This window comes from Hyperolius riggenbachi, chromosome 10 (assembly GCF_040937935.1).
Source record: "Hyperolius riggenbachi isolate aHypRig1 chromosome 10, aHypRig1.pri, whole genome shotgun sequence".
NCBI classification, from domain to species: domain Eukaryota; kingdom Metazoa; phylum Chordata; class Amphibia; order Anura; family Hyperoliidae; genus Hyperolius; species Hyperolius riggenbachi.
In genome coordinates this window covers 275863209-275887659 of record NC_090655.1, presented here as the reverse complement: position 1 = coordinate 275887659, position 24451 = coordinate 275863209, and the positions used below count along the sequence as shown (strand labels likewise).

The following is a 24451-nucleotide window of genomic DNA, read 5'->3' as shown; positions in this document are numbered from 1 at the left end:
TACACACCATACAATTTTCTGTTAGATTCTCTTTAACCTCCTTGGCGGTAACCCCTTGTGTGACACAGGGTAAGCCGCCGGAGGGTGCCGCTCAGGCCCTGCTGGGCCGATTTACATAATTTTTTTTTACAAACACGCAGCTAGCACTTTGCTAGCTGCGTGTTTGCTCTGATCGCCGCCACCCGCCGCCGATGCGCCGCTACCCGCCGCGGAAACAGGCCCCCCCCCCCCGCATACCCCTTGCACATCCTGGCCAATCGGCGCCAGGCTGCGCTATGGGGTTGATCGGGATTCCCTGTGACGTCACGACGTTGATGACGTCACTCCGATCAATGCCATGGCGACGGGGGAAGCCCTCAAGGAAATCCCGTTCAGAACGGGATTTCCTTATGGGCAAGCGGCGCCGGCGGCGATTGGACGCTACGGGGGGACGCCGCAGGGATGGGGGAAGCATGTAGCTAGCGCTAGGCTAGCTACATGCTAAAAATGTTTTTAAAAAGTCAAAATAAACCCTCGCGCAGCCGCGGGAGTCATACCGCCAGGGGGGTTAATGCTGGGCATACACGGGTTGCTTTTTCTTATCAATTGAGCCGCTGATGGCTCGGCTGATAATATCCGACGTGTCCGATCAGCACCTGGATTGATTCCCCGCTCGATACCCGCGGGTGGACAATGGGAAGAAAACAAGCGGAAGCTAAGAAGCACCTGCGGGGACGAGTGGGAATCGATGAAGGCACCCACAGGGGCAAGCGGGGACATGGCGGGAGTCGATCCGGCGGCTCATCGAGCCGCAGAAACGTATCATGTATTCCCAGCATTAAGTACTGGTGGATACTGGTCATTATCTTTGGTGCATTGTCTTCTGGTTATCTCCTGCTGAGTAGAACAATGCCTAATTGCTCAGCAGATAGATGGTTAAATAGATACATTTCCAACATGTTGGAAATTATCTATCTGGCAGGTAAATCTTACAGAAAATTGTATGGTCTGTACTAGGCATAATGCTGCGAACACACGGTACGTTTTTGTACTGTGTAATCAAGCCGTTGATGGCTCGATTGATAATTTCCGGCGTGTCCGCTCACCCGCCGGATCGATTCCCCGCTCGATACCGCGGGCAGGACAATGGTAAAAAATGAAAAGATAAAACGCACCTTCGGGGATGAGCGGGAATCGATCCAGGCGCCTGCAAGGACGTGCCGGAATCGAGCCAGCGTCTCGATTACACGGTGAAAAACGTACCATGTATGCCCAGCATAAGAGACCGTATAATGCTCACTTTAATCATGAAATGCACACCGCACACAGGCAGGACGACCAGGAAGAGAGTGGTGGCAACTAACATGTGAAGGATCTAATTATACAGGCCCAGAAACGCCTAGAGGGAGGGTCAGAGTAAATAGGGCACAGCTGACACTAATAATTAAACACAGGGTGAAATACAGGAAGTAGATGTCACGTCCGCCTATGAGGGAGGCTGAAAAAACAGTACATGGGATGTTTCTGTAAAGATGAATCTTTATGAAGAGTTGTGAACTATTTTTGCACTTTTGATATATTAAATTAAGTTCATCTTTAATTTTTTTTTAATGGTTTCCTTATTCTTTTATGGACATATCCTTTTATTGATACATGAGAATTATTGGTGCACTGGCACACCATTGTGGAAATGGTCTTTCGAGTGCAGTAAAAACTGCGCAGGAGATTTGGGCACAGCCGTCACCACCATAGTCCGTAAAAGGAATTACAGCTATAGCGGCGATCAGTGAGTAACGTCGGCGCCGTCAGAAGACAGAGTTAAAGTTACTTTTAAAGCCCTGTAATTCAGCCGCCAGCAATTGCTGGAAGCCAAATTACATCATTCTCCACCATTCACGTGGACCTGGAGGGGGAATAGTAATTAACTCTGCCGGGACTTGTGCAGCAGCAGGGTAAGCCATATACTGTCTGTATCCTGGGCCCAAGTCTCCCGGCGGTGATTTCATACGTACATGGGAGGGGAGAAGTACACACAAGGAGGATGTAGCTCCACCCCTCCTGTCAGGAGGATTACAGCAAGCCTGGGTAGGACAGCAAGGGACGAACAGAGAGTGAGTGTGTGTTGAGCATATTTACTCAGCTTCCTTGGTTGTCCATAGCGAGGCCTATTCTGAGTGGAACCTGTCCTGTTAAACCTCTGTATGGTCTTGGCCACCGTGCTGCAGCTCAGTGTAAGAGTGTTGGCAATCTTCTTATAGCCTAGGCCATCTTTATGTGGAGCAACAATTTTTTTCTTAAGCTTCTCAGATAGTTCCCTGCCATGAGTTCTCTGCCATGCGGAGCCATGCTGAGCTTCCAGTGACCAGTATGAGGGAGTGTGAGAGCGATAACACCAAATGTACCACACCTGCTCCCCATTCACACCTGAGACCTTGTAACACTAACCAGTCACATGACCTCAGGGAGGGAAAGGGCCGGAACCAATTCCCTTCCTCTGCTAAGTTCTCTCCTAGGACATCATTTTTCATCTTCTGTTTAAAATAACTTCTCAACACTCTGTAAATGAAAAAGTACTGCAAAACTATGTTTTTGTTGCCTGTGGGTGGCTTAAATGGCCATTTATTGATAATATATGAAAATATCACCAAGGAGAAAACTTAGGAAATAAGTGAATTGGATTGGGCCCTGAAATGTCTAATTGAGTAGAATTTTGACATTTGTCACTTAGGGGTGTCCTCACTTTTGTTGCCAGCAGTTTAGACATTAATGGCTGTGTGTTGAGTTATGTTGGTGGGACAGCAAATTTACACCATTATATAAGCTGTACACTGACTGCTTTACATTGTATCAAAGGGGCAGATTCATGAAACTGTGGTAATATTACCACACATACTGAGAGGAAGATGATCTATACTGTGCCCAGCAGGGACATATCTGTTAGTCAGCAGGAGACATTGGCAGCGCTTACAAACAGAGGCACCCGATTGACAACCTGCAATAGATGTGCAGAGCTCCACAATTGTGGACTGAAATAAACAACATGCATTCAAAACAGGTACAGCAAAGGTACAGCAAAGGTACAGGTGTACCTGTTTTGAATGCATGTTGTGTATTTTAGTCCACAATTGTGGAGCTCTGCACATCTATTGCAGGTAGTCAATTCGGGTGCAGCCTCTGTTTGGAAGCGCTGCCAATGTCTCCTGCTGTACAAAACTCATGTAAGTATACTTATGGCTAGCTGCATCCATGTGCATCAATTTGCATTCAAATTATAGATTAGGACTAGTACATGATTTGCATCTGATTTGCATTCAAGGCATGTATTTAGCCCTGTGGGGCTCTGCATGCCTCTGTTGGTCTACAATTCAGTTGCAGCCTATGAGCACTGTCATTTGTTTGATGTATATTTGTTACTGAGTTTAATACGCCTTTTTAATATCTAATGTTTATCACTAACCTGTTTTCATGCTTGTAATAATGTCTTCCTTCTTAGATGTCATCATCACGTCCCCCTCCTCCACAGACTGCTGATCACTCCTCACATACGCCTCTTCTTCTTCCTCTTTACTTGTCCTCATCATGTCACCCTCCTCCATAGACTGCTGATCAATCCTCACATATGTTTCTTCTTCTTCCTCTTTACTTGTCCTCATCATGTCACCCTCCTCCATAGACTGCTGATCACTCCTCACATACGTCTCTTCTTCTTCCTCTTTATTTGTCCCCATCATGTCACCCTCCTTCATAGACTGCTGATCACTCCTCACATACGTCTCTTCTTCCTCTTTATGTGTCCTCATCATGTCACCCTCCTTCATAGACTGCTGATCACTCCTCACATAAGTCTCTTCTTCTTCCTCTTTCTTTATCCTCATCACGTCCCCCTCCTCCATAGGCTGCTGATCACTTCTCACGTATGTCTCTTCTTCTTCCTCGTTAATTGTCCTCGTTATGTCACCCTCCTCCATAGACTGACGATCACTCCTCACATACGTCTCTTCTTCCTCTTTATGTGTCCCCATCATGTCACCCTCCGTCATAGACTGCTGATCACTCCTCACATAAGTCTCTTCTTCTTCCTCTTTAATTGTCCTCTTCATGACACCCTCCTCCATAGACTGCTGATCACTCCTCACATACATCTCTTCTTCTTCCTCTTTCTTTATCCTCATCATGTCACCCTCCTCCATAGACTGCTGATCACTCCTCACATACGTCTCTTCTTCTTCCTCTTTATAGGTCCTCATCATATCACCCTCCCCAATAGACTGCTGATCACTCCTCACATATGTCTCTTCTTCTTCCTCTTTAATTGTCCTCATCATGTCACTCTCCTCCATAGACTGCTGATCACTCCTCACATACGTCTCTTCTTCTTCCTTTTTAATTGTCCTCATCATGTCACTCTCCTCCATAGACTGCTGATCACTCCTCACATATGTCTCTTCTTCTTCCTCTTTAACCACAGCACTTACATGTATCAGTTCTCCACCCTAATCACACAAAATAAGAAGCACTTTATAATGTGAACACAGATAACAGCATAGACAACAGGAAACAATGTCACATAGTTTGGGGTCTCTAATGACACTCAGTTCCACCTACCTGATAATAGTGGGGGGTGGGGGGATCTTCCTGTAGACAACCCCGGGAATAAAGAGGACCTGTACATCTCTCTGGGGGATTTCGGTTACTGGATCCATCTATAGGAAACATACACACTGACTAAATACATTGTCTCTATGCGTTTATCAGATGATGGAGGTTCTAGGTGGACAATACTGGGAATAAAGAGGATCTGTACATCTCTCTGGTGGGTTTCCATTACTGGATCTTTCTGTAGGAAACACACACACTGACTGAATACTATAGGCTAATAACTAAGCAGTACCAGGTTGAAAAGTAAAAATAACTGACTAGTGAGGTAAATTACCGGCTTGTGCGGTGAATACCTCAAAAAAGTGTCAATTCAGTAAGATTAGAGCATTCAGTAAAACAAATAAAATGTTGGGTAATTTTAAGATCTGGCTGGACCTGTTGATAACTAGAAATCAGCAGGGGTGCTCGGATACCACTTTTCACTATCTGGAACTAATTCGTATCCGGATACCTAGATATCCGATCCGGGTCGGATATCAGAGTTTGAAATTTTGAAATACGAATTCAATTCGGATATCCGACCCCAGTATCCGTCCGGATTCGGGTATCCATATTGAAAACCGGAAATGGTGTTTTAAAGCCTTTTTTAACCGTTTTAGAAGAAAAAAAAAAAAAAAAAAAAAAAAAAAAGACCACCACCACCACTTTCTCTCTCTCTCTGGTCTTCCAGGGATTTGTAGTATGTTAAAAGCAAGGTCACATACATTGGCCAGGAATTGAACCCAGGTCAACTGCTTGGAAGGCAGCTATGCTCACCACTATACCACCAACCACACACACAGCAAAGGAGAGCACTTTGAAGTCTGGAAGATTCCAGGGCAAGGGTGGGGGGGATGAAAAGCTAGGTGGCCATGCAACCATTCCTGCTAACCTAAAGCTTACTTATAGACAGTCATACGAGACACATGCTGGGTGCAGGGCTGTGTGGTGAGTGATCCTATAGACAGTCATATGAGACACATGCCGGGTGCAGGGCTGTGTGGTGAGTGATCCTATAGACAGTCATACGAGACACATGCCGGGTGCAGGGCTGTGTGGTGAGTGATCCTATAGACAGTCATACGAGACACATGCTGGGTGCAGGGCTGTGTGGTGAGTGATCCTATAGACAGTCATACGAGACACATGCTGGGTGCAGGGCTGTGTGGTGAGTGATCCTATAGACAGTCATACGAGACACATGCCGGGTGCAGGGCTGTGTGGTGAGTGATCCTATAGACAGTCATACGAGACACATGCCGGGTGCAGGGCTGTGTGGTGAGTGATCCTATAGACAATCATACGAGACACATGCCGGGTGCAGGGCTGTGTGGTGAGTGATCCTATAGACAGTCATACGAGACACATGCTGGGTGCAGGGCTGTGTGGTGAGTGATCCTATAGACAGTCATACGAGACACATGCTGGGTGCAGGGCTGTGTGGTGAGTGACCCTATAGACAGCATATGAGGCATGCCGGGTGCAGGGCTGTGTGGCGAGTGATCCTATAGACAGTCATACGAGACACATGCCAGGTGCAGGGCTGTGTGGTGAGTGATCCTATAGACAGTCATACGAGACACATGCTGGGTGCAGGGCTGTGTGGTAAGTGATCCTATAGACAGCCATACGAGACACATGCCGGGTGCAGGGCTGTGTGGTGAGTGATCCTATAGACAGTCATACGAGACACATGCCGGGTGCAGGGCTGTGTGGTGAGTCAAGACATTGGCTTAAGATTTTACCAAATCCAATGCCCCAATATGAGGAAGCTTCTCTATTTGCTGTTTTTTTGCTTTTAAGTGTGGTGTCACAGTTCACTCATCTCTTCAACCACAAGAAAGGCCCATGAGTAGTCTCGTATTACTGTCTATAGGATCACTCACCACACAGCCCTGCACCCGGCATGTCTCATATGCTGTCTATAGGATCACTCACCACACAGCCCTGCACCCAGCATGTGTCTCGTATGACTGTCTATAGGATCACTCACCACACAGCCCTGCACCCAGCATGTGTCTCGTATGACTGTCTATAGGATCACTCACCACACAGCCCTGCACCCAGCATGTGTCTCATATGACTGTCTATAGGATCACTCACCACACAGCCCTGCACCCGGCATGTGTCTCGTATGACTGTCTATAGGATCACTCACCACACAGCCCTGCACCCGGCATGTGTCTCGTATGACTGTCTATAGGATCACTCACCACATAGCCCTGCACCCGGCATGTGTCTCGTATGATTGTCTATAGGATCACTCACCACACAGCCCTGCACCCGGCATGTGTCTCGTATGACTGTCTATAGGATCACTCACCACATAGCCCTGCACCCAGCATGTGTCTCATATGACTGTCTATAGGATCACACACCCCACAGCCCTGCACCCGGCATGTGTCTCGTATGACTGTCAATAGGATCACTCACCACACAGCCCTGCACCCAGCATGTGTCTCGTATGACTGTCTATATGTTCACTCACCACACAGCCCTGCACCCGGCATGTGTCTCGTATGACTGTCTATAGGATCACTCACCACACAGCCCTTCACCCAGCATGTGTCTCGTATGACTGTCTATAGGATCACTCACCACACAGCCCTGCACCCAGCATGTGTCTCGTATGACTGTCTATAGGATCACTCACCACACAGCCCTGCACCCAGCATGTGTCTCGTATGACTGTCTATAGGATCACTCACCACACAGCCCTGCACCCAGTATGTGTCTCGTATGACTGTCTATAGGATCACTCACCACACAGCCCTGCACCCGGCATGTGTCTTGTATGACTGTCTATAGGATCACTCACCACACAGCCCTGCACCCGGCATGTGTCTCGTATAACTGTCTATAGGATCACTCACCACACAGCCCTGCACCCAGCATGTGTCTCGTATGACTGTCTATAGGATCACTCACCACACAGCCCTTCACCTAGCATGTGTCTTGTATGACTGTCTATAGGATCACTCACCACACAGCCCTGCACCCAGCATGTGTCTCGTATGACTGTCTATAGGATCACTCACCACACAGCCCTGCATCCGGCATGTGTCTCGTATGACTGTCTATAGGATCACTCACCACACAGCCCTGCACCCGGCATGTGTCTCGTATGACTGTCTATAGGATCACTCACCACATAGCCCTGCACCCGGCATGTGTCTCGTATGATTGTCTATAGGATCACTCACCACACAGCCCTGCACCCGGCATGTGTCTCGTATGACTGTCTATAGGATCACTCACCACACAGCCCTGCACCCGGCATGTGTCTCGTATGATTGTCTATAGGATCACTCACCACACAGCCCTGCACCCGGCATGTGTCTCGTATGACTGTCTATAGGATCACTCACCACATAGCCCTGCACCCAGCATGTGTCTCATATGACTGTCTATAGGATCACACACCCCACAGCCCTGCACCCGGCATGTGTCTCGTATGACTGTCAATAGGATCACTCACCACACAGCCCTGCACCCAGCATGTGTCTCGTATGACTGTCTATATGTTCACTCACCACACAGCCCTGCACCCGGCATGTGTCTCGTATGACTGTCTATAGGATCACTCACCACACAGCCCTTCACCCAGCATGTGTCTCGTATGACTGTCTATAGGATCACTCACCACACAGCCCTGCACCCAGCATGTGTCTCGTATGACTGTCTATAGGATCACTCACCACACAGCCCTGCACCCAGCATGTGTCTCGTATGACTGTCTATAGGATCACTCACCACACAGCCCTGCACCCAGTATGTGTCTCGTATGACTGTCTATAGGATCACTCACCACACAGCCCTGCACCCGGCATGTGTCTTGTATGACTGTCTATAGGATCACTCACCACACAGCCCTGCACCCGGCATGTGTCTCGTATAACTGTCTATAGGATCACTCACCACACAGCCCTGCACCCAGCATGTGTCTCGTATGACTGTCTATAGGATCACTCACCACACAGCCCTTCACCTAGCATGTGTCTTGTATGACTGTCTATAGGATCACTCACCACACAGCCCTGCACCCAGCATGTGTCTCGTATGACTGTCTATAGGATCACTCACCACACAGCCCTGCATCCGGCATGTGTCTCGTATGACTGTCTATAGGATCACTCACCACACAGCCCTGCACCCGGCATGTGTCTCGTATGACTGTCTATAGGGTCACTCACCACACAGCCCTGCACCCGGCATGTGTCTCATATGACTGTCTATAGGATCACTCACCACACAGCCCTGCACCCAGCATGTGTCTCGTATGACTGTCTATAGGATCACTCACCACACAGCCCTGCACCCGGCATGTGTCTCGTATGACTGTCTATAGGATCACTCACCACACAGCCCTGCACCCGGCATGTGTCTCGTATGACTGTCTATAGGGTCACTCACCACACAGCCCTGCACCCGGCATGTGTCTCATATGACTGTCTATAGGGTCACTCACCACACAGCCCTGCACCCGGCATGTGTCTCGTATGACTGTCTATAGGGTCACTCACCACACAGCCCTGCACCCGGCATGTGTCTCATATGACTGTCTATAGGATCACTCACCACATAGCCCTGCACCCAGCATGTGTCTCGTATGACTGTCTATAGGATCACTCACCACACAGCCCTGCACCCAGCATGTGTCTCGTATGACTGTCTATAGGATCACTCACCACACAGCCCTGCACCCGGCATGTGTCTCGTATGACTGTCTATAGGATCACTCACCACACAGCCCTGCACCCAGCATGTGTCTCGTATGACTGTCTATAGGATCACTCACCACACAGCCCTTCACCTAGCATGTGTCTTGTATGACTGTCTATAGGATCACTCACCACACAGCCCTTCACCCAGCATGTGTCTCGTATGACTGTCTAAAGGATCACTCACCACACAGCCCTTCACCTAGCATGTGTCTCGTATGACTGTCTATAGGATCACTCGCCACACAGCCCTGCACCCAGCATGTGTCTCGTATGATTGTCTATAGGATCACTCGCCACACAGTCCTGCACCCAGCATGTGTCTCGTATGGCTGTCTATAGGATAACTCACCACACAGCCCTGCACCCAGCATGTGTCTCATATGACTGTCTATAGGGTCACTCACCACACAGCCCTGCACCCAGCATGTGTCTCGTATGATTGTCTATAGGGTCACTCACCACACAGCCCTGCACCCGGCATGTCTCGTATGACTGTCTATAGGATCACTCACCACACAGCCCTGAACCCGGCATGTGTCTCGTATGACTGTCTATAGGATCACTCGCCACACAGCCCTGCACCCGGCATGTGTCTCGTATGACTGTCTATAGGATCACTCACCACACAGCCCTGCACCCAGCATGTGTCTCGTATGATTGTCTATAGGATCACTCACCACACAGCCCTGCACCCAGCATGTGTCTCGTATGACTGTCTAAAGGATCACTCACCACACAGCCCTTCACCTAGCATGTGTCTCGTATGACTGTCTATAGGATCACTCGCCACACAGCCCTGCACCCAGCATGTGTCTCGTATGATTGTCTATAGGATCACTCACCACACAGCCCTGCACCCGGCATGTGTCTCATATGCTGTCTATAGGATCACTCACCACACAGCCCTGCACCCAGCATGTGTCTCGTATGACTGTCTATAGGATCACTCACCACACAGCCCTGCACCCAGCATGTGTCTCGTATGACTGTCTATAGGATCACTCACCACACAGCCCTGCACCCGGCATGTGTCTCGTATGACTGTCTATAGGATCACTCACCACACAGCCCTGCACCCGGCATGTGTCTCGTATGACTGTCTATAGGGTCACTCACCACACAGCCCTGCACCCGGCATGTGTCTCGAATGATTGTCTATAGGATCACTCACCACACAGCCCTTCACCCAGCATGTGTCTCGTATGACTGTCTAAAGGATCACTCACCACACAGCCCTGCACCCAGCATGTGTCTCGTATGACTGTCTATAGGATCACTCACCACACAGCCCTGCACCCGGCATGTGTCTCGTATGACTGTCTATAGGATCACTCACCACACAGCCCTGCACCCAGCATGTGTCTCATATGCTGTCTATAGGATCACTCACCACACAGCCCTGCACCCAGCATGTGTCTCGTATGACTGTCTATAGGATCACTCACCACACAGCCCTGCACCCAGCATGTGTCTCGTATGACTGTCTATATGATCACTCACCACACAGCCCTGCACCCAGCATGTGTCTCGTATGACTGTCTATAGGATCACTCACCACACAGCCCTGCACCCAGCATGTGTCTCGTATGACTGTCTATAGGATCACTCACCACACAGCCCTGCACCCAGCATGTGTCTTGTATGACTGTCTATAGGATCACTCACCACACAGCCCTGCACCCAGCATGTGTCTCGTATGACTGTCTATATGATCACTCACCACACAGCCCTGCACCCGGCATGTGTGTCTCATATGACTGTCTATAGGATCACTCACCACACAGCCCTGCACCCAGCATGTGTCTCGTATGACTGTCTATAGGATCACTCGCCACACAGCCCTGCACCCGGCATGTGTCTCGTATGACTGTCTATAGGATCACTCACCACACAGCCCTGCACCCGGCATGCCTCATATGCTGTCTATAGGATCACTCACCACACAGCCCTGCACCCGGCATGTGTGTCTCATATGACTGTCTATAGGATCACTCACCACACAGTCCTGCACCCAGCATGTGTCTCGTATGACTGTCTATAGGATCACTCACCACACAGCCCTGCACCCAGCATGTGTCTCGTATGACTGTCTATATGATCACTCACCACACAGCCCTGCACCCAGCATGTGTCTCGTATGACTGTCTATAGGATCACTCACCACACAGCCCTGCACCCGGCATGTGTCTCGTATGACTGTCTATAGGATCACTCACCACACAGCCCTGCACCCGGCATGCCTCATATGCTGTCTATAGGATCACTCACCACACAGCCCTGCACCCGGCATGTGTGTCTCATATGACTGTCTATAGGATCACTCACCACACAGCCCTGCACCCAGCATGTGTCTCGTATGACTGTCTATAGGATCACTCACCACACAGCCCTGCACCCAGCATGTGTCTCGTATGACTGTCTATATGATCACTCACCACACAGCCCTGCACCCGGCATGTGTCTCGTATGACTGTCTATAGGATCACTCACCACACAGCCCTGCACCCGGCATGCCTCATATGCTGTCTATAGGATCACTCACCACACAGCCCTGCACCCGGCATGTGTGTCTCATATGACTGTCTATAGGATCACTCACCACACAGCCCTGCACCCAGCATGTGTCTCGTATGACTGTCTATAGGATCACTCACCACACAGCCCTGCACCCAGCATGTGTCTCGTATGACTGTCTATATGATCACTCACCACACAGCCCTGCACCCAGCATGTGTCTCGTATGACTGTCTATAGGATCACTCACCACACAGCCCTGCACCCAGCATGTGTCTCGTATGACTGTCTATAGGATCACTCACCACACAGCCCTGCACCCGGCATGTGTGTCTCATATGACTGTCTATAGGATCACTCACCACACAGCCCTGCACCCAGCATGTGTCTCGTATGACTGTCTATAGGATCACTCACCACACAGCCCTGCACCCGGCATGTGTCTCGTATGACTGTCTATAGGATCACTCACCACACAGCCCTGCACCCGGCATGCCTCATATGCTGTCTATAGGATCACTCACCACACAGCCCTGCACCCGGCATGTGTGTCTCATATGACTGTCTATAGGATCACTCACCACACAGCCCTGCACCCAGCATGTGTCTCGTATGACTGTCTATAGGATCACTCACCACACAGCCCTGCACCCAGCATGTGTCTCGTATGACTGTCTATATGATCACTCACCACACAGCCCTGCACCCAGCATGTGTCTCGTATGACTGTCTATATGATCACTCACCACACAGCCCTGCACCCAGCATGTGTCTCGTATGACTGTCTATAGGATCACTCACCACACAGCCCTGCACCCAGCATGTGTCTCGTATGACTGTCTATATGATCACTCACCACACAGCCCTGCACCCGGCATGTGTGTCTCATATGACTGTCTATAGGATCACTCACCACACAGCCCTGCACCCAGCATGTGTCTCGTATGACTGTCTATAGGATCACTCACCACACAGCCCTGCACCCGGCATGTGTCTCATATGACTGTCTATAGGATCACTCACCACACAGCCCTGCACCCGGCATGTGTCTCGTATGACTGTCTATAGGGTCACTCACCACACAGCCCTGCACCCAGCATGTGTCTCGTATGACTGTCTATAAGTAAGCTTTAGGTTAGCAGGAATGGTTGCATGGCCACCTAGCTTTTCATCCTTCCCACCCTTGCCCTGGAATCTTCCAGACTTCAAAGTGCTGTCCTTTGCTGTGTGTGTGGTTGGTGGTATAGTGGTGAGCATAGCTGCCTTCCAAGCAGTTGACCTGGGTTCAATTCCTGGCCAATGTACATTTCCTGGCCAATGTATGTGAGCTTGCTTTTGACATACTACAAATCCCTGGAAGACCAGAGAGTGAGAGAGAGTGAGAGTGAGAGAGCGATGGTGGTGGTGGTCTTTTTGCTTTAATCGTGTAATGGATTGCGGAGACACCGCCGCGTGGTCTGACACCGAGGCGGCTGGTGCCGCGTTCAGACCGGTGGTTTCTCCGCAGCAGCATGCGCCTGGTTTGTCTGAGCCTAGTAGTGCACACAGATGGGAGAGCTACGCACGCCCGCGTGCTAGGAGGCAGGCCCTTTATGCCAATAGGAGAGGGATCAGCTGATCCCAGCGCAGCAGGTGATTGGCTGAATGGGACTGGGCGGCGCTGAGGAGCGCTCTGCTATATATACTTATTCCCTGTCAGTTGCCGGTTGTCTGCCGTTGCGAATGCTTATGTGTTAGCACTCAGACCATAGTCAGATCCTTCAGTGTGGTTGAACCAGGTGGACCTGGGAATCCACACTTAGCCAGATTACTGTGTAATTACTGTGCTATACTTTAGACCAGATCCAGGGTGTTGAGACCACGGACCTCACACCCAAGCTTAGGAATACTGTGTCATTCTTGTGTTATACTTTAGACCAGTTCCAGGGTGTTGAGACCACGGACCTCACACCCCAGCTTAGGGATACTGTGTCATTACTGTGTTATTCCTTAGACCAGTTCCTGGGTGTTGAGACCACGGACCTCACACCCCAGACTAGGCCTCTGCTTGATATCGGTTATGACCTATTGCTCTCTTGACCCTCCTTCTGCTTTCTGATTCGGTACCTACGCATATCTGATTACCTGTTGCCAACCCTGCCTGTCCCTGGTTACTAAATCAGCCTTCTGTCTCTGTACCTTATCTGCTCATGTGTTGCCGACCTGGCCTGGCCGACCTCTCTAACTGTCACTCACTCCTTGGGTGTTCAGTTCCTTTGTACTATCTGGGACACCCCCCCGGTGGGGTGTCCAGTAGCTGCAGGGACTCCCTGTCCCTCAAAGGGATCTCTCTGCAATCCAGTCAGGAACTCTATCTCAAAGGAGTCCCTTGTCTGCAGTAGAGTCTGATTCCCAGCAGTCAGGGAATCACGGGGCTCATATACTGTTGCACCAAAACACTTACACGTTATCAGGTGTCCAGAGGTTAGTTATACTTGTATTATTGGTGATTCTGCAGATCATCAATAATCAGGTATATATCTGTATTCTTGGTGATACTGCAGATCACCAATAATCAATAATGTGTGCTGACACCGATCGTTACAAATCGGATCCGGATATCTGTTAAAATCCGCGGATATCCGGGTCGGTGGTCAGAAATCCAAATAGTGCTGTGCGGTTTTCAGTACATGTCACCGGAATCCGAATCCGGTCGGATAGTGCTAAAAAGTTGGGATAACCGGGTTACTCGGATATCCGAAATCTGGATGAGCATCCCTGGAAATCAGCAAGTGGTAAAATTGACAGATAAGGGAGAAAGCCCATAGGAAGAGCGACCTAGTCCTGCTACTCACCTCATTTGATCACACGCACTGCCGGGCGGGACATCAGAAAGATAAACAAAATACAATAGCAGGAGACATTTACAGAGGCCCCCCTGTATCCCTTTAGACATGCAGATCTATATACTGGTACACAGAAGAGGACCCTTTAGTGGCATGCATACACATCTAAAGGGATGCAGTAAGCCCTTTACTCTCTAGTAAGCTGTCACACAGGAATGGGTTATGCAGACACTTGTAGGAGAGAACCTCCGCTTGCTGCAGAGACCTCCTCCACAGCTGGGAGACTTCTGCACCACCAAGCAGGTCTTACTGAACTGAAGCAACATTTCTCAGTAAATTACCTATTGCCGCATGTGTGACAATAGGCTTCAGCCTATGACAACTGATCACTCCCCAGCCTATGGAGGGGACAGCTATTTCACATGGCTGTCCCCAGTACAGTGCTGCTGCAGATTGCAGCACTGTACGCAGCCTTTTAACAGTCTCCCGAACGGCGATCGCTGCTTGGAGACTGAAGGCAGGGTGGAGCTCCGCCTCCCAAGCAGGAGATGTGTGCGCAATCTCCTGTAGTAGCCGGCCCCAGGACTTGACGCCATTTGGTGTTAGGCGGTGCCGCCGCCGTGGCCACGCCCATTGGCATGGGGTGGTCTTTAGGTAGTTAAGTACTAGCAGTGATACTGTCTATAGCTCAGGGCCCGTTTCCACTAGCCCAATGCGATCATTGCTTCGCATCCAAACTTAAGCCCCATCTACACGATACGATTCTTTGTGTGATTCGATTATGATTCTATTTACGATCCGATTAAATCCGACATGTCCGATCGGGATTCGATTCAATTCGACTTGCCATTGTTTTGGAATGGCAAATCGAATTTAATCGAATCCCGGACATGTAGGATTTAATCGGATCGTAAATAGAAACGTAATCGAATCGCACAAAGAATCGTATCGTGTAGATTGGGCTTAAAACCAACGCATGTCAATGGAGCAGTTTCCATTGCATGTGAATTTAGCTTCGCAATGCAGTAGCAATTACGGATGGCAGGCTGCAGATTCTCACAGCACGCATCCTATTCCCCTTCCCGCTAATTGGAGCCATCCTCTGTCATATCTGATCGATACTGGACTTCCGGAAGACAACTAGAAACCACCCGCTGCTGAACGCGGATGTGATACGATGCAATGATCTGCAGCTAGTGGAGATGGACCCTGAAACTAGCAGTGCTGCCTAATCTGCCTGCCTGGCCAGCACTGGCTTTATCTGACACAACAGACTGCAGCAGCACAGAGAAGCTATGTCCAGTAAGTGAGTGCAGATTTAGCACAGCAGGAGACCATGTATAGCTATGGCTGCCTAGTGTGGCATGTGGTGTCAGCCAATCAGCTGCCTGCCACCAGTAAGATGGAGGAGCAGATCACTGAATTGATTGGAGGGCCCTAGGCATCATGGGAGGGGTCACTGGGCATTATGGGAGTGTCTAATTAGCAGCATCCAATCAAGTGATTTTCAGGTTGACCTGAGCAGGATGGTACAGCCATATTTGGGTTGAACATAGCAATGACCCAAATCCAACACTACCTGTAGGGCACCACATGTCCCAAACTTCCCATATGATTCCCAGCAGATTCAGTCACTTTGATCAAAACAGATAAGAATTTCTTGACCTACATGTCCAATCAATGAAATCAGAAATTATTCTGACCTCAAATCATTTGAAAGTATCCATCAGATATGACAGAGGATGATGCTGATTGGGGGCGGGGCAGGAACGGCAGTTGAGGGATGGGCCATAGTGATGCCCTGCATTGCACAGTCTAACATTGCCCTGTCGTCATTCTGGAATCGATTACAAAGCAATGTTCTGCATGAGGGAAGGAATTCATCAGAATCCATTAGATTCTAAACAGAGAGTGATGAATTGGAGGAATATTGGCTCATAATTGAGGAGTGTATGGCTACCTTTACAATGGCACAGAGGGAAAACAACATATTGCAGCCAATCACAATGCACAAATAGTCAAGGATGACATTATGGTTTCCAAGTCTCACATATATGATGTCACATCTCCTCATATGCCCCAACTGTCACGGTTTCAGCGGGACAGTCCCTCTATGGAAGCTCTGTACCGCTGTCCCGGGCCACTGAATACAAGTCCCGGGATCCCGGCAGTCACAGCTGATCACAGGAAGCAGTGGGAGATTCTGACCAATAGGAGTCAGCTTCCCTTAGCCAATGCCAGTGCTGCTGTGGCCAGCCAATCAGAGAGGAGGGAGGGACAACATTTGAATCTCCTCTGCCATGGCAGAGCAGCAAATATGTAAACGCAGGATGGTAACAATATGTCTGCTTCCATGAAAGCAGGAAGTGGGCACAATGCAGATTTATTGCAGGATGTGTATCACCTGTAACAAAAGTTTTTTTCTTTAAAGGTTATTATGCTGTTGCTTATCTTTTAGAGAAGATAGGAATTTCTGAGTTCAGGTTCACTTTAAAGTCTAGGAAAAGTATATTTGTTGGGTTTGTATAGACTGAGCATGTATAAGACACACCTCCCAACTTTTGGAGTCAGGAAAAGGGACACGTTTAGCCACGCCCCAACTTTACATGTGACACGCCCCAACTTTACATATGACACGCCCCAACTTTACATGTGACTCGCCCCCTCCCTCCTCTATGCAATGCAATGATGTGAACAATGTGATTTGTTGACAGGCAATATGGTAAACAATGTGATCGTTAAAGGATACCAGATGCGAAAGCATCTGGTGTAAACTGAAGCTGTACTAGGTAGGGAGGCATAATAAAATACTCACCGCGCCTCCACTTCCCCTCCGTCCCCCGCCGCTCTTCTCTGGTCCGTCTCGTTGTCCTGACGACTTCAGCGACTCCAAACCCGGACATACTGCACTGCACATGCACAGTTTGTCTGTTCTGCTCCCCCCAGTGGTCGTGTAGTGATGTCACAGGACAGGAGCGCACTCGTTCCTGCATCCCGGCATGAGCACTGATTGGAGATGCGGGGGGAAGCAAGCGTGCTCTTGTCATGTGACATCACAGCGCAGCCACAGGAGTGCAAAACGGACATACTGCGCATGCGCGGTGCAGCATGTCCAAGTTTGGAGTCACCAGGACAACAGGACGGACCAGGGAAGAGCGGCGGGGGACGGAGGGGAACTGGAGGCGTGGTGAGTATTTTATTATGCCCCTCCTACCCAGTACAGCTTCAGTTTGTACCAGATGCAGAAGCGGAACACATCATTGAATAATCGTTTATGTGTTTGATGCAATGCTCAGTGTGGCTGATGTGTTGCGCTGTAACATAGAACAGCATGGTAACACACACGTTTACAGTAAAAGTGAAGGATCCTTTTCATTGACTGTATGCTTCATTGCATCTGTCACAACACGTGGGTAATGTACGGCATCATTATCCTGGTCTGTTGTGTTCCTGCAGCTACAGGGAGCGGGCACTGTGATCCTAGCTGCCAAGGCTGTGCCTATGTGAGGTGCCCAGACCTGCAGTGCCAATCCATTTGCACTTATCCGAGCAGTAAATATGGGGGCGGGGCTTTATCTGTAGCAGGCAGCTGGGAGGGGCCCGATAACATCTGAGTAGTATGAAAGGCTGAGGGGACTGCTGCCAACGTATGCTTGTTTTATCCTTTCATTGCCCAGAATGTAAAACTCATTACTGGTTGTCTAGGACAGATACAGTCCAAATGAGCACCAAGCATCTCTGGTAGTCAAAGAGTTAAAGCGGACCTGAATGTCCTCTCGGTTCTAAAAGATAAGCAACAGCATAATGACATTTAAAGAAAAACATTTATTTGTTACAGGTGATACAATGCAATAAATCGGCAATGTGCCTACTTCCGGCTTTCAGGGAAGCAGACCTACTGTATTGTTAATATCCTGTGTTTACAAATTAGCTGCTCTGCCATGGCAGAGGAGATTCCTAAGCTGACACAGCTGAGAGATCAAATTACAACCTATGATTAGTCACAGATGAAGGGTAATTAGACAGGCTAAACTCTCTTCATACATGGTGCATTTCTCTGTTTTCCTTCTGTGCAAGAGTACTGGTCCACTTTAAGTAAAAACTGCACTAGGGGCAGCGGCTGGATAGTGTACAGAATATACACTTCTGGGTGGAGGCAGCATCTGTTTAGTGATACATTTATTATGCAGCTTAATGCCCAGGAGGGGAGGGGGTGCTACTGACTGTGCCTTCTGTGGCTGCAGCTCCCAAGCACTGTGAGTCAGACAGGAGAAAAGCCCTGTGTGACTGCTCACATTCCATCTAACACTAATGCTCTCTTCCCCATCTCTCCTATATACAGTTATTGCTGCATACAATCTCTATGCTCATTCATACTATTACTATCCTCATACTTGCCCATGTCTGCACTGATCTCCCCACTGCAATACATCCTGTACAATGCCCAGCAGCCATATATGTGCTAGTATATAACAAGAATCACACAATTACCTCTTCCAACAACCTGTCCTCTCCACTTCCTGCAACTTCTCTTTTTCCTGCTGTTACATCATTTCCTGTGTGTGATCGCCATCTTGTGGTGAATATTCAAACTGCAGGCTCTGTTTTAGTATCTCCTTCACAAAGTTACCCAGCAAGCTCATGGTGAACCAGAACTCCTAGGAGTTAAAGGAGAACTGTAGTGAGAGGCTGCCATATTTATTTCCTTTTAAGCAATACCAGTTACCTGGTTGTCCTGCTGATCCTCTGTCTCTAATAGTATTAGCCACAAACCCTGAACAAGCATGCAGCAGATCAGGTGTTTCTGACCTTTTTGTCAGATCTGACAAGGTTAGCTGCATGCTTGTTCCTGGTGTGATTCACTCTACTGCAGGCAAATAGCTCAGCAGGGCTGCCAGGCAACTGGTATTGTTTAAAAGGAAATCAATATGGCAGCCTCCATATACCTCTCACTACAGTTCTCCTTTAATGAATGAGGTAGGGACTGTAGGTTCCTTCTTAACCTGAATCTGTTCTCTTTTGTCCCCCTCTGCTCTCCCTGTGCTTCTTTTCTCCCCCTCTGTGTCATCTCAGTTCCCCATTTCCCCTTTTTGTTACCCTCTGTGTCACCTCATGTCCCTGTCTCGCCTCTATTTTCCCTGTGCCTCTTTTGTCCCCCTCTGTGTCACCTCAGTTCCCCCTGTGCCTCTTTTGCCTCTCTCTCTGTCACTTTTTGTCCCTGTGTCAGTGAGTCCACTCTTGTTCCCTTGCCCTGTCCTAGCCGTGTATGGATGCCCCCAGAATACAGTATGTGTCCAAGCATAGGTGCCACCGGGTTTATATGAAAAGGGCGCCTGTAAAAAAGGGCACCTGGTGGAGCCCATATATACCAACTTCGGCTACAAAAAAGGCGCCTGGTGTAGCCCATATAAAAACTTCGGCTACAAAAAAAGGTGCCTGGTGTAACCCATATAAAAACTTCGGCTACAAAAAAACTCCGGGATGTGTTAATTACTATTCCCCTCCAGGCCGCCATGGATAGTGGAGGAATGAAATAATTTGGCTTTCAGCACTTGTAGCCCATATAAAAACTTCGGCTAGAAAAAAAACTCTGGGAGGTGTTAATTACTATTCCCCCTCCAGGCCATCATGGATAGTGGGGGAATTAAATAATTCGGCTTACAGTGCTTGTAGCCCATATAAAAACTTCGGCTACAAAAAAGGCGCCTGGTGTAGCCCATATAAAAACTTCGGCTACAAAAAAAAGGCAATAATATGGGCTACAAAGGTGCACCCTACTGTAGCCAAAAACCTTGTAGCCAAAAAAATATGGGCTACAAAGGGGCTTGTAGCCTATATCAAAACTCGGGCGCCCTTTTCTACACCTTGTAGCCCATATTTCCAGAAATAACATTGATGTCTATGGCGGCGCCCTTTTCATACAGGCGGCTCAGGCGCCCTTTTCAACCGATACCGTGCCACCATATAGGTATCTAGGCATAGGTACTCCCAGTATAGGTAGCCAGGTACAGGTGGTGCCCCAGTAAAGGTAGCCTGGCATAGTTGCTCCCAGCATAGGTAGTCAGGTACAGGTGCCCCAAGTTTGGTAGCCAGGTACAGGTGGTGCCCCAAGTATAGGTAGCCAGGTACAGGTGGTGCTCCAGTATAGGTAGCCAGGTACAGGTGGTGCTCCAGTATAGGTAGCCAGGTACAGGTATTGCCCCAAGTATAGGTAGCCAGGTACAGGTGGTGCCCCAAGTATAGGTAGCCAGGTACAGGTGGTACTCCAGTATAGGTAGCCAGGTAAAGGTGGTGCTCCAGTATAGGTAGCCAGGTACAGGTGGTGTCCCAAGTATAGGTAGCCAGGATCAGGTGGTGCTCCAGTATAGGTAGCCAGGTACAGGTGGTGTCCCAAGTATAGATAGCCAGGTACAGGTGGTGCTCCAGTATAGGTAGCTAGGTACAGGTGGTGTCCCAAGTATAGGTAGCAAGGAACAGGTGGTGCTCCGGGAAAGGTTAGGCAGGTATCGGCTGCCAATGGAGATTTACGTAACCCCTTTCCAGCGCAGACTCCTCTTGCTGCTCTATCCTCCTCTCAGAATCTCGCGTCCTACTACCGCCATGGTTACTTCCAGCAGCACCTCTGACGTCATGAAAGGTGCCCACCGGAGTAACCATGGAGACCAGTGGTGCTCGGATTTGGATTCGTGATTTGCATTCGTGATCACGAATTGCTGTGGATCATGACTATTTTTCTGCTATCCGCCTTCGGTATTCAATGCCGTAGATTTCGACAGTCCGTGAATTAGAGATGGCCCGAACGGTTCGCCGGTGAACGGTTCCAGGCGAACTTCCGGGTGTTCGTGATTGCTGAGAACCGCAAACTTTCCCGGAAGTTCGGTTCGCCCCCATGGTGCACCATTAGGGTCAACTTTGACCCTCTACATCACAGTCAGCAGGCACATTGTAGCCAATCAGGCTACACTCAGTCCTGGAGCCACTCCCCTCTGTATATAAGGCAGGGAGCGCCAGCCATTACACTCACTCGTTTGCCTGCAATAGTGAGAGAAGGGCAAGCTGCTGTTTTTCCTAGGGAAAGATTAGTTAGGCTCTTGGCTTGTTAGCTTGTTCCTGGCTGAATCTTATTGCTATAAAAGCACCCCACAACGGCTCTTTTCAGAGCTAATCCTGTTATTGTGAATTTTTTTTTTCTGTGTGTCCCACTGACACTTGTTTTTCTGCTGCATAGACAGCTTCTGTAATTCATACAGTGTTTGTGCCAGCGCAGGCCTAGCACATTCAGTGACTACCTGTGTGACAGGTGCACATTGTAATACCCAGTACTGCATATACCTAGTTGTTTTGTGTTGAGTGAACCCACCTCATCACTGCATATACCTAGCTGTTTTGTGTTGAGTGAACCCACCTCATCACTAAAAATACCTACCTTTTGTGTTGAGTGAACCCACCTCATCACAGCATATACCTAGCTGTTTTGTTTAGTGAACCCACCTCATCACTGCATATTCCTAGCTGTTTTGTTCAGTGAACCCACCTTATCACTGCATATACCTACCTTTTGTGTTGAGTGAACCCACCTCATCACTGCATATACCTAGCTGTTTTGTTCAGTGAACCCACCTCATCACTGCATATACCTACCTTTTGTGTTGAGTGAACCCACCTACCTACGTGAGTGTACGCAGTGTGATATACCACTCTGTGCATACCTGTTAACTGCTGCACCTGTGTGACTGCACATTGTATTAGTCAAATCAGTGCATAACTTTCAATTCATCCCCCCCCGATATGGACAAAACGGACAAACCAGGTCACGGAAGAGGTAGCGGCAGACCCAGAGGAAGGCCAACTGGCAGGTGTGTGCGTGGTCATGTTGATGTAATTTCGTGCGGCCCTGGCCCAAAGTACAGTGCTCAGAAGAAGGCACGTCCCATCACCTCCCAAAATTGTCAGGACGTGGTGGACGATTTAACACAGAACACCTCATCTTCCGCAGCCACCAGCGCTACTACAAGCACCACATCTGCTGCATTTGACACTTCGTAGGAGTTTTATTGGTGGTGAAATCACCGATTCACAGCCACTACTGCTACAACAATATGAAGGCGCTAAGCAAGTTACACCACCTCATATGTGTGAGTTAGGCGACAATATGGACGTAATGAAGGAGGATGATGATGATGAAGTACCTGCTGTTGGTACAGTTTTGGAGGTGTCTGAGGAAAGCGAAGCTGGGCAGGATGATTATGATGACGATTATACGGATGCCACGTATGTGTTCCCAATAGAAGAGATGAACAGGGGGACAGTTCGGAGGGGGAGTCAGAGAGGAGTAGGAGGAGAGGAGTTCCTGAAAGAAGCAGAGGGAACTCGTCCTCAGAAACAGCTGGTGGCAGTGTCCGGCGCCATGAATCGCCAGCTATGGGCAGCCAGCCAATATGCCCTTCAACGTCAGCTGCTGAGGCCACCATAGTGCCATCACTCCAGGGTGGTTCGTCGGTGTGGAAATTTTTTGATGTTTCTGTCTCAGATCGGAGTAAAGCCATCTGTTCTCTCTGTCTCCAAAAATTGAGCTGTGAAAAGGCCAACACTCAAGTAGGGACAAGTTCCTTACGAAGGCACCTGGAGAAAAGACACACACTGCAATGGGAAGAACACCTGAGCAAAACCACACAAAAGAAAAGCCACCCGCCTTCTCCTCTTCCTCCTTCAGGTGCAGCATCTTCAGCCGCTTTCTCTCTTGCACCTTCATAGCCACCCTCCTCCACTCCGCCTCTGCCCTTGAGCAGTTCCTGCTCCTCTGCCCACAGCAGCCAGGTGTCCGTGAAGGAAATGTTTAAGCGTAAGAAGACAATTTCTGCCAGTCACCCCCTTGCCCAGCGTCTGACAGCTGGCGTGGTGCAACTATTAGCTCGCCACCATACATGCTGGTGGACTCTGAGGCTTTCTGTAAACTTGTGGCCATTGGGACACTGCAGTGGAAGATACCAGGCCGCAATTATTTTTCTAGAAAGGCAATACCCAAACTGTACTGTGAAGTTGAGAGGCAAGTGGTGTCATCTCTGGTGAAGAGCGTTGGGTGAAGGGTCCACCTGACCACGGATGCCTGGTCTGCCAAGCACGGTCAGGGCCGCTACAAGATCCTCTGTGGATAGTTAGTGACATCACGGCAGGGATTAGATGGCAAGATCCTCTGTGGATAGTTAGTGACATCACGGCAGGGATTAGACTGTAAAATCCTTCCTGGAAAGTAAGTGGCATGAAGGCATGCATTAGATTGTAAACTCTTCTGTCGATAGATAGTGACATGAAGGCAGGAATTAGATTGCGAGCTCTTCTGTGGATAGTTATTAACATGTTGACAGGGGTAATTCAATTATCATAAATAATAGGTATTGAACCAAAATAAGCAGCAAAAGCTGAATTAAAAAACAAAACAACACACACACACAGCCACCACCTATATTATCCCAGATGATCACCTACACACTGAAATCAGGCTATATAACAAAGCCCTGTGACAGGACAAGAAGAGTCCCCTCTGTATGCAGCTGGCCAGTGTCCTGTCTGGGAGACGCTGAGATCTGCAATCCACACACCGGGTCATCTTGAGGAGTGAGTAGGGGGAGAGGGGGCGCGAATCCACACTGCCAGGCAGCGCAGCCGCTCAGTAGATGAAAATAAATTCCTCACATTCCAGCCAGGCAGACTTCACATTATGCTAACCTGTGTTTGTAGCTTTTGCTTCTCTCTGCCTGGCTGTTCCGTGCA

The 24451-nt window shown here is 49.0% G+C and overlaps 1 protein-coding gene across 1 annotated transcript in view; it reads right to left on the bottom strand.

Moving 5' to 3' along the window:
* The window catches only part of LOC137537226 (uncharacterized), a 136089-nt gene extending 116867 nt beyond the window's left edge, over positions 1-19222 (bottom strand). Inside the window, 3 exon segments of the mRNA XM_068259324.1 lie at positions 3437-4472; positions 4585-4682; positions 19172-19222. Of these exon segments, the coding sequence (XP_068115425.1) occupies positions 3437-4394 (958 nt within the window). The 5' untranslated portion in view covers positions 4395-4472; positions 4585-4682; positions 19172-19222.
* Between the last annotated feature and the right edge of the window lie 5229 nt (positions 19223-24451).